Here is a 19,308-nt window from a genome sequence, read left to right on the forward strand (position 1 = left end):
AGCGTACAATATGCATTTTTCACAGAGAGCCTGCAGGGGATGAGGCTGAAGCAGCCCTTCAGCAGCTCTCCAGAAGGGCCTGGCCCTCGCTTGGCCCAGCGGGGTTGCAGCACCTGCGCAGCAAAAGCCCCCACGGCTCCCTGGGGCAGAGGCAGCGGGTGCCACCTTCTGCAGAGCACAGCTCTGGTGCCACCAGCCTGCCTGGGCAGCACAGCCCTGCCCCGAGGGCTGCTGCGGAAGGTGCTGGCTGACAGGATTCTCCACATGGGGCACTCCAAAGGCTTTTGCTCAGCAGAGAGGCCAAGGGCAGGAGCAGCTCCTGCTGGGGCTGAGGGCTGGAGGAAAGGGCAGCAGCCCCAGGCAGCTGAGCAGGAGCGGCTGCCCCGGACAGAGACACAGCACCCCTGAGACAGGGAGTGAAAGCACTGCCTGAGCCCCAGGGCAGTGGTGTCGCTGCTTTCCTGAGCCCGCAGGCACAACGGCTCCTGCTGGGAGAACGGCCTCAGCTGATCCAGGAGGCTGCAATGAGGGAGGGAAGGATGACACCCAGAAGCCAAGCAGCCCAGCTTGCAGCCAGCGTGGAGCTGGCCTCAGGCCCTGCAGCCCTTTCTCCCAGCAGGGCAGCTCCTTGCTGCAGGAAAACTGCCCCTGGGGCACTGTCCCTTCTTGTCTCACAGCAGCTGATCCAAGGGGTGCTTTGAGTGCTGCCTTTGCCTGTCCCTGCCCTCGGGCTCAGGATGGCCACAAGGCTGATGGCCCCAAGGATGGGTTTGGTTTGGCTCTAGGACAAAGCTGAGGGGAATGCTTATGGCAAACAGGCAAGAGGATTCTGGCTTTTTCATGAAGCAAGGGAGCTGCTGAGTAATGGATGCTGTAATGCACCTTATTTCATCAAATTTGGGATACCTTTGTCTTTACTGGACTTGAGAGTATCATCATTGTAACTGCATTTTGTGCAGAGCCTGGTACAAAGTTCTCCTAAACTGCAAAGCTGTTGTGGTTCTTCCTCTCCAAGGATGTGGCCTAACGCTTCTCCAGCTCAGACAGTGCTTCCTGCTTGGTAACTCTATACCACGCCTCAGGGATTTCTCCTTTGCCCTGAAATTTCCCATCATACAAAGCTTCCAGCTGTGTCTTGAAATGAGACACAAACCACTTCCAGTACGCCTGCATGGATGGATCAGGAAGAATGTTCCAAGTGGAATATGGAGGTCCAGCATCCCGGTATCTCCTGTAGGGGTAAACTTCATTCTCACGAATCCTGAATGTGCAGTCACTTGCAACATCGCTGGAACAAATATCAATGACGAGCTGGTCTGTCCCAATCCACCTCCATCCCGTCAAACCTTCTGGGCGATGGAAGACCAGCTGATGGTCTCCATCATGATTCTGCATTGTGTTTGTGCAGACAGCGCCACAAAAGGGACACTGCTCCCAGCACCCTGCAAAATGCTCCACCAGGATGCTGTGAGGCTGCCTTGGAAATGAGCTCAGGTCAGCAGCAGCCAATTCTGTCTTGAGCCTTTCCCTCAGGTCATACAGAGCTTCTGCCATGGCACTGCTCAGGAACTCAATGTCTGTGACCTCCTGGTGCTCGATGCCCTTCAGGTCACTTCTGGGCAAGTTGAGCACCTCTGACAGTTCCCTGCAAAACACATCCAGCCAGAGAGAGGCTTTGTCTTCTCTGTCTTCTCTGTCTTTGACAATTTGGGTTGATAAAAAAACAGCTGACAAGATGTTTCGATAGAGAATATCAAGGGAGGAATCTAAAAACATCCCCAGCCTCCTAGTCCCATCTAAACAGTGACTCCTAACCCGTGTCTCAATGTAACTCTCACAAAACTCTTTTGGAGACATAAGGTACTGCCTGAAATACTCAAAATTTTCCTGTTCTGCCAGGTATCTCAGGATGCAAACTTCCAGATTGGCTCTGCTGCCCTGGAAATCTGGGGATTTCTGCATGTCCTCAGCGATGGCTTTAGCTGACCACTCATAGACTGCACGGCAAAGAGCTGGTTCAATCTTGTCACAAAGGAAAACAGCAAATGTTGTGATCGAAGTGGCTCCTTGGCAGGAAATCTGGAAACATTGGAAGAAATCTTCTCTCTTGCTGCTCAGGTACACAGCTGGGTCATTTGCCTTTTGGAATGTTTCGTGCATGGCTTTAAACCTTTCCGCTGCTATTTTGCACAGATAGATCGACAAATCTATGCTGTAATCTCTGTTAAAACTACATTTCCCATTGCTGGGGACAGAGTTGACACCTTTCTGTACTTCATTGAGTATTTCATGAATAAAATTTCGACTGTAATCGCGTTTCTCCTCCTCCTTCTTAGCAATGTTTGCCATCACACGTGCTATAATCTTGTCTGTGATGTGTTGAAAGTTGATCACATCAGCATTGGAAAGGCTCCTGGGATCTGTGAAAAAGATGAAACACTTTTTCTTCAGGATATATTTCTCTGGATCAAAAGAAAATCCTCCGCCTTTGGAAACAGACGTGATCCGTTCAAGGACATCTGGCTCCTTAAAGTGCTCTACAAGGACACCGTCGATTTCTGCATCGATATCCACCCGTTCTGGAGGACGAGCATCACGGGAGACTTTGGCAATCCACTCATTCCAGACAAGAGTAAAGTTGTCCTTCAGTTCTCTCTCACTGAGGCTCTTCCCCTTCAGAGTCACAGCCAGCTCCTGACTCCTTTTCAGGAGCTCATCTTCATATTCCAACTTCCTTGCATCCAGTTTCTTCTGCTCCTTCTGTAGCTCAATGAGATTCTCACATTTCTTTTTTGTTTCATGAAGAAGAGTCTCTTTGAGTTCTTTCAGCTTCAGCTCTGTGCTTGATTTCCACTGGACCAGTATCTCCCGGTCTTTGTCTTCCCTGAAATACTCTTCCACTTTTTTCTCAATGGCATCACTTGTCTTTTTCACCAGCCCTTCAAGGTATTCTCTGGTGACATTCTGCAAGTCCCCATTCCGAATTTTGTTGTCCAGTCTCATTTGTACATCTAAGATGTGTTTCCTCAACACCCAGGTCCACTGACTAAAGGCATTTTCCAGTTTCCTGTACACAGCAATCTCCAGGGAATTCTTGAAGCTGAAAACAAAGTTTTCATTCAGCAAAGCATTCCAGAGGTCACTAACACGATCTTTCAGGCCTGAGAGCCTCAAAATGCTGCGCTGTGACTGCTTCTTGGCAGCCTGGAGGATTTTGCTCTTGAGTTGCTGGACGTTCTGGCTGTAGTTGGGGTTGGGTGGTGCCATTGGGGGGTTTCCTTCCCACAGGTGAGCAAAGTAGTGAATGTGGGTGTTCACATCAAAGCCAATGACATCGCTGAAGGAGGAGATGTCACAGAATTCCTGCTGAGCAGCTATCACGGTCATTTCATCCAGCTTTTCCTGCAAGCGCCTTTGTCCTTCCATGTTCTGCTCCTTGGCATTTGCTTCTCCCACGTTTTGGTGGACAAAGAGGCAGCTTGGGGAAAGATTGACTTTCTTCATCCTCAGGAAAGCCTGCACAGCGATCTGGAGAACATCTTGCATTTCTGATGGATTTTCTCCAAAGATATTGATCACAGTCAAGTTGCCGACACCAATGACAAAGGTGGCCAGCTCGTTGTCATGGTTCAGGGACTGTTTATTGGCCATCTCGATGGCACGGAGTCCCTCTGTGTCAACCACCAGCACAAAATCAAAGCCCAAGTCTTGCTGCAGCTCCTCGCCCACTGGGATGAGCTGCATGAAGGCTCCGCGAGTGCATCTCCCTGCGCTGACGTTGAACTGCAGACCAAACATGGCATTCAGCAGGGTGGACTTGCCCGTGCTCTGGATGCCGAGCACGGAGAGCACAAACACTCGTTTGTCCCCCAGCCTCTCAATTAAGTTGTCAAAGATTGCTCCCACCCAGCGCAAGGGCAGGTAAGAAGCGTCCCCATCCATCAGCTCCACGGGGTACCCTGAAACCATCAGCTCTACTGCAATTTCCGGAAGTTTGACAAAAGTGTCCTTCTTGGAGTTCAATAATTCCAGAGCTTCGTAAATCTGCCCTACCTCTCTCAGAAGGTGCTCCAGGCCGATGGATGAATCGTTGATTTCATCAGAGAGGGCATCCAAGCGACTCAGCATCTCATCATTGCCACTGGTTTTCTTCTTGTCTTTCTTTCTTGACAGGATTTTAGACCATAACTCGTGATAGTCCCTCCTCAGTTCTCCAAGGCGACCACAAGACAGCTCGTCCATAAAGACCTTCATCCACTGCAGGAAGTATTTCTTGGTATCTGCTGGCTGGGCCTGGAGAAACTCAAGGAATGATTTCATCAGTGGGTTGAGAGGGAAAGCTCGCTCAAGTTGCTTTCTTCTTATTGCTTTCTTCTCATTTTCAATTTGGCTCCGATGATGCTCAACGCTCTTGTTCCTCTTCTCCTGCAAGCGAGTGAGTTCTTTGTCCTTTTGGCACCACTGGTACCACAGTTTTCCTTGAAGTGGCAGCAGCTTGGATTTGATCTCAGACAGCTTCTCTTTCTTCAGAAGCTCCACCAGCTCCTTTGCCTTTGCTTTGGCTGTCACACACGCGGGTTGGTCTGCATCCACTACAAATCCGTGCTGGCGAGCTTTGTCCACGCAGGCCTCCAGGCTGAAACATGGATTAGAACCTTCCAGGAGATTCCCAATTGTCTTGGTCAGCTCGTCCATCAGTTCTGCTTCGTTTCTGTTCTTGATCCCTATTGTTATGGTTTTGCTGGCTTGTCCAGCTGCAGTGTTCTCTTTTTCTGTGAGAAGACAAACCAAAGGCCTTTGTGACTGCCACAGGCCCTGCAGAAGCTTTTTCCCCCTGTTGTCCATGTGCTCCCAATCGGACACGAGAGCCACGTTGACAGCAGATATCTCCTGCAGGAACTGCAGCTGTGCTCCGTGATCCCTGGCGTCTCCACGCAGGTTACAGAAAGCCACGCAGCGCTCAAAGGTGTCATTGGGGCTTCCACCGGGGCAGTACCAGGCGATCTCCACCAGCCCTTCCATCAGCAAACACTCTCTGGTGCTGCCTCTGCAGTGGCGGTGGAAGAAAGTGTCGTGTTTGCGTTTGCTGAGCAGAGCGTTCAGGAGCTGGGACTTGGAAGAGGAGGCTGAGCTGCCAATGCGGATGAAGGACACGATGGGTGTCTGTGCCTGAAAGATGAGTTTGTTGCTGAAACTCTTTGCTTGGGCCTGCTTTCCTGACTTGTCCACCTCTTTCCAGCTCCTTTGGATTTGGCTGAGGGTGTAGAGCGGGAACTCGATGCGTGAAGTGCTCGGGTTGGGCACCAGGAGAGGCAGCGCCAGTTGGCAGAACGCCAGCTTGGTTGCCAGGGACTGTCTCAGGAAGTCATCAGCACAATGGAAAACGGCCATCTGCAGGTCCATGGGGTGCACATGGCTGTCCCTGCTTGCACATTTAGGACCTGCTTCCATCAGCTTATCAAGAAAGTTTTCAAAGGAATCTGATTGTTGGTTCTCTTGCTCGCTGCTTTGTGGCATGGGTGCAAGGCCTGGATTGCTCCTTTCCCAGCAAGTCAGGTATCTCACCTGGTAATCCACAGTTAACAGCTTTTGCAAGAAGTACAATGGCAGTTCCTTGTCCTGGCTGGGCTGGCCGTCCTGCAGCGATGTCTTGCAGATGGTGCGGAAATCTCCCATCCCCATTTTCCTTGGATAGTGACTTTCCAGTCCAAGGCGCTTGAGCAACTGGAGGAACTCCTGGTTTGCAATGGCTTCACTTTCTTTGGATTCACTGCTGTCTGACTTGGACTGGGACTGACTGGGGGGCTCTGGTTTTGGAAAAGTGTCTTCCAGGTCGCTGAGTATGTTCTGCATCCTCTGTTCATCCCATTTGTCATCCAAGCACCCACTGATCAAGGAGTCCAAGTCACGTTCCAGCCTCTCCCAGTCTTCGTCTCTACTGTGCTTTTGGAGGAGATTCTTTATCCGTGGGGACCACAAGCCTTTCATGTGATCTTCCATGAAAACTAAACGCTCCCTTTTCTGCTCAGGGGACAGCTTTTGACATTCTGGTGTCACAGTCAGACCCGTCAGCAGGAGGAATGCCTCAGCTCTGTCCGCATCTTGCTCCTTCAGGTTCATGTACTCCTCATGTGCTGCTTCCATTTCCTTGGCCATGTACTGAATTTCTGGGTGTCCAAGGAGGTGCTGAAAATTGCTGCTTTTCACCTGGTAGCCTGTGCTGGTCACAATCAAGAGCACCAACAGTTCCATGTCCTTCTGAGCCTGTTCCTGGAGAGACTGGAGTAAGGAATAAATGGCCAGGCTGCTGGTCAGGGTGGCTTCTATCTTTGCTTCATGAACGTCAGGAGCAGAGCTTCCTGGTGCGTAGGTGACAGCATGGATGTGCTCCTTCATTTGCTGCAGTGTTTTGATGAGCTCTTGAAGCTCAGAGACTTTGGGAGATCTGGGAAGCGGGTGCTCAGTCTGGAAGACCCATTGCATAATGAAGGAAGCCTCAGGGAAGTCCTTGACAGAGTAGATATGAGGATTCAGGAGGCTCCTCAACATTACCTTGATAGTGGTGGTGTTTTCTGGAGCTGACTCCTGGCAGCTCCGCACGGTGTTCACCAGGAAGTCCTGAAGGGCTTTGTCTGACAGGCACACATTGATCCACACACTGGGGTTCCTGGTTTTTGCACTCAAATAATCTTTTAGCTCCATCAGCATGAACAGCTTCTCTTCATCCACTGTCACCTCCCAGGCCTTCACAGTCCCCATGAAATCTCTGGCCTCTTGCACTGCACTGCCCAGTTCCTCTCCAAAAGTCATGCCAAGGCTCTGATTCGTCAGCACTTTGTACCCAGCCCTGAGGGCTCTGCTCATCTGACCAACAGACTTAAAATCCCCACAGTGATTGCACAGGATAATGTCCCACACTGGGATCAGCTCAAAGCCACGGTCGATAACGCACCACGTTGTGTTATCAGACATGAGCCCTGTTTTCCACTGAGGAAGGGAAGCTGTGTCTGCTGGGCCGCCTGTGTTGACCACGTAGAGCTGAATTGCTGTATGAGAACTCTCTCCGGCTCTCCCCAGGACAGAAGCCTGTGAGCTGGATTTGGAAACATCCAGGGTCCCTTCTACACTGGCCCCGAAGCCACCCCAGCTGGCCCCAACAAAGCTGTTCAGTGCTTCAGACGTTTGTCGCTTCACCTCTTCGCGCTGCTCAGCCCGGAATCCTTCTGTAGACGCCTTCCACCAGAATATCCCCCCAAAGTGGAGGGGACCCTGGTTTATGTGGGATCCAAACCTGCTGAAGAAGCTCTCACATATCTTCACCAAGGTGGGGCTGTCTTCTTCCTGACTGAAGCTCAAAAGCTGCTCCATGTCTTGCAGCTCCCGCAGAGCGGCATCCGAGAGGCGAAGCTGATGCCTTTGGAAGTAGCAGGAGGCCAGAGGGATGTACTGGTACTTGGTGGTGCAAAAGTAGCTCTGCTCAGAGCGGGACTGGTGGGTGTCCTGTGACTGCAAGGAGCCGCTGTGATCTACACTCCCTCCCAGATTAATCCCCCAGAATGAGGATTTGGCAGAAACGCTCATGCTGAACCCCAGCTGCTCCATGGACTTGGTGAAAGTGGATTCTGCTGCAGAGGAGGAGAACTCCTTCCTCTCAAGCAGCGATCCTTGCTCGGGACCGGCGAGCTGGAATCCCTCAGGAACCCTGAGGAGCTGCTCTCGCTTTGCCAGCACATCTTCAGGTCTGCTGGTTCTGTAGATGCCCTGCAGGGCCAGTCCCGCTGACGCCCGCCTCAGCACCTCCGTGTCAGGGATGTTCTCCCTCCTGCCTGCTGACAGCTCCTGCTGCTCCAGCTGCTTCTGGATGCTCTCCAGCATATCTGCCAAGGGTTTCTTTGGCGGTGGCCAGAACTCTTTGGGAATCTCCATGGCTTGCCACAGAGTCTCTGCTTTCTCCCTCAGAGCATCCTGGCTGTGGCTGCGGCTGTTGAGCATTTCTGTCAGATCCTTCAGAGCTTGTTTGGCCTCTTCCTGTCTTTGCTTTGTCTTCTCCAAGTGCTCCTTCTGCACCTCTTTAATGGTCGTTTTGTCATCTTTTATTTTCAGGAGTTTCTGGAGTGCCTTTTTCTCCCAGGGGTGCTGTACCTCACACTCCAGCCTGAGGTAGTCTTTATATTCCAGATGTTGCAGGGCTTCTCTGCACTCGATTCCCAGGATCTGTGAAGCTTTGGGCAGCCAGTATCCAGCATCCAGCCCTTCCTTCTGGAATGCCTCTGCCAGGAGCTGTGTCTTTGCATCCCCCCCCTGTGTGTCCTCCTGTGAAGCCATGGCTGTGGAGGAAGAACAGAGACATTCCCTAAGGTGTTGTCAGAGGCCCCAGGCTCCTGGCAGAGGCTCTGCAGCAGCTGCAGCCCTTGGGATTGCTCCCACCCGGCTGCTGGAGCCAAGCCTGGGATGGCACCAGAGCCAGGGTCCCCTTCCCAGCACCCTGGATGTGCCTGTTGCTTTCCTGTTAGCAGGATCAACCCTGAAGGTGAGTGTGTACCCTAGAGACAGCACAGACACACAGAGACACAAATACAGACACACAGACACAGAGACACACAGACACAGAGACACACAGACACACAGAGACACAAACACAGACACACAAACACAGACACACAGACACACAGACAGAGACACACAGACACACAGAGACACAAATACAGACACACAAACACAGACACAGAGACACACAGACAGAGACACACAGACACACAGAGACACAAATACAGACACACAGACACACAGAGACACAAATACAGACACACAAACACAGACACAGAGACACACAGACACAGAGACACACAGACACACAGAGACACAAATACAGACACACAGACACAGAGACACACAGACACAGAGACACAAACACAGACACACAGACACACAGACAGAGACACACAGACACACAGAGACACAAATACAGACACACAGACACAGACACAGAGACACAAACACAGACACACAAACACAGACACAGCGACACACAGACACAGAGACACACAGACACACAGAGACACAAACACAGACACACAAACACAGACACAGCGACACACAGACACAGAGACACACAGACACACAGAGACACAAACACAGACACACAAACACAGACACACAGACACACAGACAGAGACACACAGACACACAGAGACACAAATACAGACACACAAACACAGACACAGAGACAGAGACACACAGACACAGAGACACACAGACAGAGACACACAGACACACAGAGACACAAATACAGACACACAGACACACAGAGACACAAACACAGACACACAGACACACAGTGACTCAGCCACACAACCTGTCCTGGACAAGGTGCTGCCTTCAGCATCGCCCACATCCTCCCAGCAGAACTCCTCCATCCACAAGTGCAGACAGCCAGGGGCAATCCTGGCTCCCTGGCCCAGCCCCTCTGCCCATCCAACAGCCCTGCCTGCATCCTGCACCCTCTGCCCAGCCCGGGGCTGCCCTGCTGGCTGCCTGGCCCAGCCTGCTGCTCCCAGCACCCGGAGGCAGCGCTCACACACTCCCCCCATGGGCACCCCACACTCCCCAGACACGCTCCCCCCACGCCCCCCAGGGGCTCTGAGCTGTGCTCCTGCTCCAGCTGCCAGCGCAGCCCCTCCCTCGCCCCTCTCTGGCCCCTTCCCAGGAGCCGCTGCTTCCTGGCACCCTCAGGGGCCCACCCCAGTGCAGGGGAAAAATCCACCTTGTCCCTGCCCTCAGCTGTGCCTGGGACATCCTGGTGACCCATCAGAAGTGACTGGAAATGCTGGGACTCAACTCAGAGAGGTGCCCTCTGTGACCTGCTGCTCGTTAGCACAGAGGGTCTCATCAGGCAGGTGCCCTTTGGTGGCAGTCTTGGCTTCAGCCACCACAGAGCCCCTGAGTTCAAAATCTCTGGTGACAGGTGGAAAAGTGCCTGCAAACCTTTAACTGGGCACCTGCCTTTAAACCTCTGGGTGTTTGACTCTTTCACACAACTCCGAGAATTGTCCCAGTCTCAGTTCACTTGGATACTGGAGAGATTTATTCCTTACAAAAATCCCATCTGAGCAATCAGCTTCTGTCCCACCAAGGCTACAGCCCTGTCACCAGCTCAGGTACTGATCCCAGGGGCTTGGGCTGGGCTCCGGCACCCTTCCAGAGCCTTCAGGGGCAGCTTTCCCTCTGGAATCCCTGCAGATCTGGGCAATGTGTGCAAGGGCTGTGGGCTCTGATTCTCCTCACCCACCTCACAGCAGATGCTCCCGTTGCTCCCAGCCTTGGCTTCCCAGCAGACACGGGCAGCCGAGGGCCCCAGCTCAGGGGACACAGCACAGGGGCAGTGGCAGGCCTGGGGTACACGGTGGGTGTGGAGAAGAAGGTGGGAACCCCTTGGGGACTCAGGAGGAAGAGCAGCAGGAAGGAAAGGCCCCAAAACCTAAAGGAGAAGAGCAGAGAGTCAGCAGAAGGCAACCCATGAGCACGGCAGATTCATTCCAGGGAGCACTGGAGGCCAACCCTTCTCCTCCACTGAGAAATGCCCAGGCAGCAAAGACTCCTCAGGGCTCTTCTGGGGAGGTGAGCAGAGCAGGGTTTCCCCTGGCACCTCCATCCACGTTCCCCCACCAGAAGGAAGCTGGACATGCTGGAGAGGTGGGACAGAGCAAAGCCCCTGAGGGTCACCAGGGCCAAGTGCAGGCGCTGCCCCTGGGCTGGGGCAATTCCAGGCACAGACACTGCTGGGAAGGGAATGGACTGAGAGCAGCCCTGGGGAGAAGGACCTGGGGCTGCCGATGGGTGGGAGGCTGTGCAGGGAGCATCTGTGCTCTGGGGGCAGCAGAGAAGGCGAGCAGGGGGCAGAGCCAGGGGGGCAGCGCTGCCAGGGGGGCAGCAGGGCCCTGTCCCAGCACTGCCCCATCGCGCAGCTGCTGCTGGGGGGAAGCTCAGGGCCCCGCAGAGCGGGGAGAGGCAGCGCTGGGCTCGGATCCCAGCAGGCACCGAGCCCCCCCAGCAGCTCGTGGGCCGTAGCTTTGCAGTTAAAATGTAACTTTTGTAGTTAAAATAGAAACTGTGTATGTGGGATGGTTTTTTTCAAGAAAGGAATGAGGTACACGCACCAGATAGCAGCCACAGGACACCTGAATCTTTCAGAGAAAATTAATTTATTGCTCCCTTATCAGAAGAAACGAACTTCTTCCTGCCTCGCTCAGGTCTGAAGACGCTATCAGGATTAAGAGGAAGAAGCTGACACTGCCCAGCCAGAATCCTGTGTTTGAATGGAATTTATGCATCATGGATGAGGTGTATGAATATGCAATGCGCTATTACTTTTAAGGGTTAATCCTCTGTTAATGTGTTTCCTTTTCTGGGCTTATTTTGCCCAGAAAAAGGTACCCGGACCATCTGTAACTCTTTGTTTTTATTGTCTCCTATTGTCCTAATCCCAATTGTTCAAATTTTTATTACTCTAATTCTATTACTATTTTTATAACCATTTTATCACGATTAAATGTTTAAAATGCTAAAAACAAGTGATTGACATTTTTCACAGGCACATGTCCAGCTGCTCCCTGGGCAGCAGAGCCTCAGTGCAGGGCGGCTGCTCAGGATGGGAACTGCTGGCTCAGGGTCACTGCTGGAGCTCGTGCACTTGAGCCACTTGTCCCAGCCCTGTTCCCTCCCAAATTCTGTCCCCCTGGAGCACTGTGAGGACTGGTTCAGTCTCAGGAGCCAGAGGCTGCCCTGAATAACATTAACTCCAGCCCAGCCACACCCTGAACCTGCCCCCAGGCACCCTCGGCACTCCCTGCGCGGCTTCCCAGTGCTGCAGGAATAGGGAAAAAGCCCCATGTGAGGGTGTCAGTGCCCGCAGAGAGGCACTGAGCACATTCAGGGCATAACTGGGATCCAGTTCCTCCTTGGAAGCAAGGGAGGGAAGCAGCAAGGCTGGCAGCAGGACCTGCCATGGGAATGCCCGCAGCCCGTTTCACAGGAACAGCCCCCCGAGAGTGTTTTGCGCAGCCCTGCCCCAGGGAAAGGGGCTCTGGGAACACCTGGCTGCCTCTGTGGGGCTGTCCCAGGGACCAGAGCGCTCTGGGGGGCGATGCTTAGACTGTAAGGGAGCAGAACGCCACCCTCCCTGCATGGGCAGGAGCAGGAACGATGCCCCGGCTCCTGCCCTCAGGGGAGCGCAGCCATCGGCCCCACCGCGGGGCTGGGGGTGCCCGGGCCGGGCAGGGTCGGCGCCGCCTGCGGGCAGCGTTTCCCGGCCGGGCACGGGCTGGCGGCGGGGCAGGGGCTCCGCTCGGCTCCTGTGCCCGGCCGGCCCCGCTGCCGGCTCTCGGGACAGCCTTTGCGGCTCTGCAGCCTTCCCTGTGCCCCCGCATGCCCCGCATCCCTCCCCGCCTTCCCCCGCCGCTCCTTGCCCGGCCCCGTCCCGGCTCAGCCCCCGCAGCGCACACGGCTCCCCCGAGCTCCCCAAAGCGGTGCCAGCAAAGGCGGCTTCCTGCAGCCCACGCGGGGAGCGCACAGCGCCCGCCCGCTGCCCTCAGCCCCTCTTCCCCTGCCCTGGCACCTCCCCTGCCCTGGCAAAGCACAGGGAAGAACAGGAGGCAGGAGAGCAACAAGATCCCGGTCCCGGCTGCTCCCGGCTCCCAGCCCCGCAGCTCATCCCCATCCCCATCCCCATCCTCATCCTCATCCTCATCCTCATCCTATCCCCATCCCCATTCCCATCCCCATCCCCATCCCCATCCCCATCCCCGTCCCCATTCCTGTCCTCGTCCCCCATCCCCGTCCTCTTCCCCATCCCCATCCCCGTCCCCGTTCTCATCTCCGTCCCCATCCCCGTCCCCGTCCCCGTCCCCATCCCCTACCTTCCCCCTCCGGTGCCTGCAGCTCCCGTGCTCGGTGAAGTCCAGCACAGCCCACCCAGCTCTGGCTCCTTTTGGAAGGAGCTGTTTCCCTTATATGGGAGCGGTGATTCCACAGTTACTGCTTTCCCGTAAATCTTGTGATTTTCTGCAGCAGTGTGAAAGTGAAACTGCTGCTGGGTGGCTTGGGGTGAAAGTTTTTTTGGTGAGATGTGGACTTGAGGGTGTTGGAAGTCTTCTCCAAGATTTGGTTTTGGCTTTAGAGAAGGAAAATAAGAAGTAAAGGATTAAAAGTTGTTGTTCAACGTGTAGCATGGGACATGTCTGCCATTCTTTATTGCAGCCCTGGTCATTTGGGGGATACTTCCTCCAGTCAAGTCTGACAGTGTTGGATGAACAGAGCTTTTATCATACACACTGCATATCCAGTAGCTATCCCCACTTACTTGACTTTATTTTACATTGTCACACCCCTTACCAGGACTCCTTATATGGCTCCTGGGGGTCTGTCTTTAATATCCCATGTCCTTTTTAGGGGGATGTTCCTTGACCCCCACTTTTGAGTAAGGGAAATATCCTTGTTTTGCACAACTTCTGCTTTATCAGCCTTGCACAGCTGAACTGGCATCCTGCTTCCATTTTTCATGACTTCTGTTTGCCTGTGATACATCCTTTATCTGTTTCTCCAAGGCTGTGCTTTTCTCCTGTCCGCATCAAATCCCCCCTCTACTTGGTCCTAAGTTCCTTGTGGGAGCCAGTCTCTTAAGATTTTTATTTCCTTTCAGAGTGTAAGGCATTAAAACAGCGGCAACACTGAATCTTGATGCTGGCTAAAACCACACAGCAATTATTAAGGTGGTGATTATAAACAGATGTTTCACCAGGTCCAGCTGGGTACCCATGAAGGACGTTTGGTCCAAATTTCTTCAAATCTCCAGGAGGTGGCATCTTGAGCTCTTGGTTTGGAAATTTGGGGTTGTTTCCAAGTTTCCTACATCTGTAGACACTCTACAGTGTTTTTTGGTCAGTGAATACACAGCAACTGGAGTTAATTACAGTCCATATTCCTCCTTGTGATGCTAAAACAAAGCCTAGTGCCATTTGGTTTTGTAAAACAGTTTGTGACAAGCTCTTGACTTCTTCCCAGGGGGCTTAGGCGCTTTTAATTCTGGAACATGGTATCCAAAATTTTACTTTGTGCGGTTTCAATGCAGTAAAAGTTGTCAGCAGTGCTTGGAAAGGTCCCTTGCACTTTGGCTGGAGTGGAGCAGTTCCCCAGTCACTCAAACAGAGCCAATCTCCTGGTTGGAACTCGTGCCCTGGTGTGTCCAACCACTGCAAATCCTGAAAGGTTTTACTGAGAGAAATGAGGTAATTATTCAAATCCACCCCTCCTTTGAACGTGTGTGTCTCCTGGAGTGTGGCGCCTGCTAGGGTCGACCACAGAGCAGCTCACAGGGGCTGATTCTGCTGGTGCCCCGCAGCTGAATTCTGCTTTGAAGCAGAGCAGCAGGTAAGGCTTGGGCCCAGCTCAAGGAGGTTTCCTGACACATTTCACCCAATTGCAATTTGATTGTATAATTCACTCCCTCCACTTTGCCACTAGCCTGGGGCCTATAAGGAGTGTGAGGATCCCAAGCTATTCCCAAGGCTTTCCTAAGCTGTTGTATCACTTCTGCAATAACGTGGGAATCTGTGTCTGATGACATTCCCAAAGGTACCCCCGATTTTTGATTTATTGTCTTTTTGGGTTTTTTGTATTTATTTGATTGGACAGTACTTTAGTCACTTCCCTAACCTGGTTGGTGTGACAAGGGAAGGTTTCTGGCCACCCAGAGAAGGTTTCCACCAGAACTTTATCATTATGGATTTATACCCCCCCCCTTCTCTGGGCAACTCAGTAAAATCCATCTGCCAGTGTTCACCCAGAACATTTCCAGGTTTTGTGGCTCCCAGCATTGTTTTGTTGGCCTTGTTAGTGCTGTTTCTTTAACAAACTACACTTTGTTGGATTCCTGATTGCACAATCTGAGCCATTTTAGATCCAATCATAGATTTTTGCAAGCGTCTCAAAAGCTTTTCAGCACTCCTATGAGTGTCTTTGTGTTTGTGACCCCCTATTTCCCACAAGATCAGTTCTGGGACTGCTTTCTCTCTGCTTGGGGTAACTGCCCAGCCTCGTGCATCAAATTTTGCTTCTGAGGTTCTGCTGTTCTTATCAGCTCCTGCACTGGGCAGGCTCTGCATTTTTGGGGGGCCACAGTGATCTCGGGGCTCCTCCAGCACTGTTCCTGCATGTGTGGCTCAGTCCCAGCTGCTTTGTCCTCACGTGCCATCTCCTCTGCTCCCACAGGCTCGGGGACATCCCCAGGGACATCATCTTCACTCTGGGGACAGGGGGGAAGGTGACACTTATAAATTACTGTGTAGCCGCTGGCTTTTGCTATCATATTGGCTTTTGCAAATTATTTTGTGCCGTTTGTAATCACCTTTTTATTTTTCATATAACATAATTTCATATTTATGATTCATTTTCATATTTATTTCATTTCATATAATTTTTCAGCCTTTTATGTTTAATACCCTAAGCCCTGTATAGATTATATATTTTAGTGTGATAAATATATTATAGTTTAGGCTCTCACAAAATATTAAAATAGAGGCTATGTCCTGTGTATTATAACATTAACTTTTGCAGAAGTAATTGTAGTTGTGAAATAATAACCAATGCTTTTATTTTTGTAGAGGACTGACAATAGTGAAATAACTAATATTGATTGAAAATACTTGTAAAAAATGGCTAAAATATCTGTATGATAAGATAACATTGAAAAGAACCATGCAAAAAACACCAAAAGAGCAAGGAGGGATCCACCACTGACCCTTCAGCTATCAATAATTGTCAAACCACAGACCAGGGGGCCTTGTGAAGAAATAAAATACAAAACTCTCAAAATCACGTCTGCATTGTGGCACATACTCTGCGATGAGGTCAGGGGTCAAACTGACATAAAGAATTCCAGGAACAAATAAACTCAAGTGAATTTTGAATATGTATAAACCTTGAGAATATGTATTTGACCAATGCAATGAAAAATATATGAGAGTTGTTATAGTTAATAGTACAAGTGGCTATGGCTGTGCATCCAGCACTGTTACTTTTGCTTTATCCCTTTTATCCCTTTTTAAACTTCTAAAATCTTCAAAGAGTGTGTGGTGGTGTTCATAGGGGTACCAAGAAGAGGGAAGAGATGAGGATCTGGCTCTGTGTTTCAGAAGGCTGATTTATTATTTTATGATATATATATATATATTATATCAAAACTATACTAAAAGAATAGAAGAAAGGATTTCATCAGAACGCTTGCAAGGAAAGGAAGGAAAATGGAATGATAATAAAATCTTGTGACTGACCAGACAGTCCGAGCCAGCTGGGCTGTGATTGGCCATTGATTAGAAACAACCACATGAGACCAATCCCAGATGCACCTGCTGCATCCCACAGCAGCAGATAACCATTGGTTGCATTTTGTTCCTGCTGCATCCCACAGCAGCAGATAACCATTGGTTATTTACATTTTGTTCCTGTTGCATCCCACAGCAGCCGATAACCATTGGTTGCATTTTGTTCCCGAGGCCTCTCAGCTTCTCAGGAGAGAAAAACCCTAAGGCAAGGCTTTCTCACAAAACGCGTCTGTGACAAAGAGCGCGCCTCGTTTCTCCCAGCACCATCCCCCGGGGAGCGCAGCCCCTGCCCCCGGCGCGGGGGGTGCTCACCGCCAGCGAGGCTCCGCAGCTCCTGCACCTCCTGCTGCAGCCGCAGCCGCAGCAGCTCCCGCAGCAGCTCCCGGCGCCGGCTCCGCGGGGTGACCCCCATGCGCCGCAGGGAGCCCTCGCTCAGGCGCAGCAGCGCCCGCCCCGTCAGGCCGTGCTCCCGGGCCAGCCCCGCGGCCCCGCCGTGCGCCGCCAGCCACGAGCCCGCCTCGGCCCCCGACCACTGCCGCGCCGGGCGCTGCGGCCCCTCGGGTACCTGGGTGGGACGAGAGGGAGCTGGCTGAACCTAACTACCTGTAGGGCCAAGCTGCCGCCTCTGTGCCACAGGGTCCCCAGCCCCAGCACAGCCCTCGGTCGCATCCCTGCGCTGCACCCTCATCCCGGTCCTCAACCCATGGGCGTCCCCAAATCCCTGCCTGTGCGGGTCCCCCGTCCTCCACCCCCGGGGATCCACAAATCCACAAATCCACCTATAGGAATCCCCTGCTCCTTCACCCATGGGGATCCCTCATCCCCTGCCCATGGGGTCCCCAAATCCCTGCCTGTGTGAGTCCCCCATCCTCCACCCCAGGGGATCCATAAATAACTACCTGTAGGAATCCCCCCCTCCTTCACCCATGGGGATCCCCGAAATCCCCACCCATGGGGGTCCCCAAACCTCCTCCTGTGGTGTTTCACATTCTCCCCACATCTGGATACCCAAACACCTACCCATGGGGTGTCCCATCCTCCACCTGTGGGCATCCCACACCCTTCATTCATGGGGGTTCCCAAACTGCCACCTGTGGGGGTCTCACACCCTCATCCATGGATTTCTCCCCTCTTCCACCACTGGGGTTCCCTGGCCCCCCACTGCAGCTGTCCAGGGGGGTCCCCAGCCCCTGCCCACTCTCACCTCAGCCTCGGGGCTCCCCTCCTGGGGTGCCTCAGCCCCATCCTCCGCCGGGAGGTCCATGTGGGGCCGGGGGCAGGGCACGGGGGCAGTCCTGGCTCCCTGCAAACGGGGCTCCGTCAGCGGGGGGAGGCCTGCATCGGCCCCCCCATATCCTGCCGGCCACACAACCCCCCCAGCCCTCCGCCCTGGCAAACCGGCATCCCAGGGTCCCTGCTGGGGGCACACAGCCGGGAACTGTCCCCTCCTCGGTGCCACCCACCCCGTGCCCCCCCCAGCACAAGGGGCTGCCCCCGGGGGTCGCGGCCGCACCGCCCGTCCCGCCGTGACACGCTGGTGACACCGGCCCGGCTCTGCCGTGCCCTGAGCCCGCAGGGGACACCGGCACCGCCCGGCCGGGACCTCTGACTCCTTCCTTCTTATCCCCCCCTCTCTTCCTACCTCGCTCCGGGTCCGTGCCCAGCCCCAGCAGAGGAACCTTTGCCCGGGCGCTGGCTCCACGGGCACAGCCCCGGGCGTGCCCGGCCGGGCACAAGGGAGCCCTGGGCATCCCGGGAGCCGAGGCACGGGGCCAGGCGGGGTTCGAGTGGGCTCCATCCGGACCGGGAGCCGCGCAGGGGCTCTGCCGAGGCTCCCGCAGCCCTCCCGGATCGCTGCCGCCAGCCCACCCCGCTACCCTGAGCACCTTCCACGGGACGCACCGGAGCGGCTTCAGCCTCGATGGTGCCGATGGCAGCGGGGGTCCCGCAGGCTGCGGGGACACAGGAGAGGCACCGGCGGAGCAGGGGAGGAGCGGGATGAGCCTCCAGGATGAGTCACATCCGACGGGCTGCAGCCCTGCCCGGCCGAGCGTGTGCGGGCCAGTCCCGCCTGCAGCTGCCCAGGGCGCTGCTCTGCCCCCGCAGCCTGCAGGGGGTTAAACCCCCCCAGATAACACCTGCAGGGTGGGCAGGGCGCGGCTGGAGTGCCCGTCCCGGGAGGGATTCCACAGCCGCGTGGATGTGGCACTTGTGGGTCAGCGGTGGTGTCGGCAGTGCTGGGGGAGTGGCTGGAATCAATGAGGAGTTTTCCCCCAGTTTTCTTTTCTTTCCTAAGCGATTTTGTGATTCTAAAGCAACCCCGGCCCTTCTCTGGCCCTGGCAGTTCCCCTCTCCCCCTGGAGCAGTGCTCTTGCACAAGATTTCCAAGGAAGAATCAACAGGACAGCCCGGGTGCTGCACCCATCCCTTATCTCAGCCGAGCAGGGCCAGGCAGCAGCTGGTGGGTGGCAGAAACTGCTTCTGTCAGAAAAAGGACTCAGAGGTGTTTGTGACGTGATTTAGGAGAAACTCTGCTCCCTGGCAGGTCAGAGCAGGCACCCTCAGCATCATGAAGCCACGAGGAAGAAGTGAAGAAAATAACGAGGAAATTAAACAAAAGAACAAAAATCTCATCTTCCCAATGCTTGGGAGAAGGACAGCCCTGCACACTTGAAGTTTGTCAACACCTTAGAGCCACTGCCAGGGCCTGAAGGGGCTCCAGGAGAGCTGCAGAGGGACTGGGGACAAGGCCTGGAGGGACAGGAGCCAGGGAATGGCTCCCAGTGCCACAGGGCAGGGCTGGATGGGAAATTGGGAATGGGGAATTGTGCCCTGGCAGGGTGGGCAGGCCCTGGCACAGGGTGCCCAGCCTGGATCCCTGGCAGTGCCCAAGGCCAGGCTGGACATTGGGACTTGGAGCCACCTGGGGCAG

The 19,308-nt window shown here is 53.8% G+C and overlaps 2 protein-coding genes across 2 annotated transcripts; both read right to left on the reverse strand.

Annotated features, from left to right (window-relative positions):
• Positions 1 to 254: 254 nt before the first annotated feature.
• On the reverse strand, positions 255 to 10,372 carry LOC118700662 (interferon-induced very large GTPase 1-like). The gene is made up of 2 exons (XM_036405268.2): positions 10,289 to 10,372; positions 255 to 8,327 (listed from the first exon to the last, which is right to left on the reverse strand). The coding sequence occupies exon 2, from the start codon at positions 8,323 to 8,325 to the stop codon at positions 1,024 to 1,026; it is 7,302 nt and encodes a 2,433-aa protein (XP_036261161.1). The 5' UTR covers positions 8,326 to 8,327; positions 10,289 to 10,372; the 3' UTR covers positions 255 to 1,023.
• A 4,921-nt stretch (positions 10,373 to 15,293) lies between these two features.
• Positions 15,294 to 18,947, reverse strand: LOC118700599 (sterile alpha motif domain-containing protein 10-like). The gene is given in 7 exon segments (XM_054518076.1): positions 15,294 to 15,298; positions 16,689 to 16,932; positions 17,581 to 17,679; positions 18,019 to 18,095; positions 18,098 to 18,130; positions 18,133 to 18,328; positions 18,936 to 18,947. Coding segments are annotated over 7 exon segments (666 nt in total).
• Between the last annotated feature and the right edge of the window lie 361 nt (positions 18,948 to 19,308).

This window comes from Molothrus ater, chromosome 32, assembly GCF_012460135.2.
Source record: "Molothrus ater isolate BHLD 08-10-18 breed brown headed cowbird chromosome 32, BPBGC_Mater_1.1, whole genome shotgun sequence".
In the NCBI taxonomy this organism is placed as follows: domain Eukaryota; kingdom Metazoa; phylum Chordata; class Aves; order Passeriformes; family Icteridae; genus Molothrus; species Molothrus ater.

Bases quoted from the DNA above. Each gene is read 5' to 3' on its own strand.
- LOC118700662 (XM_036405268.2), bottom strand. From the start codon at position 8,325: ATGGCTTCACAGGAGGACACACAGGGGGGGGATGCAAAGACACAGCTC.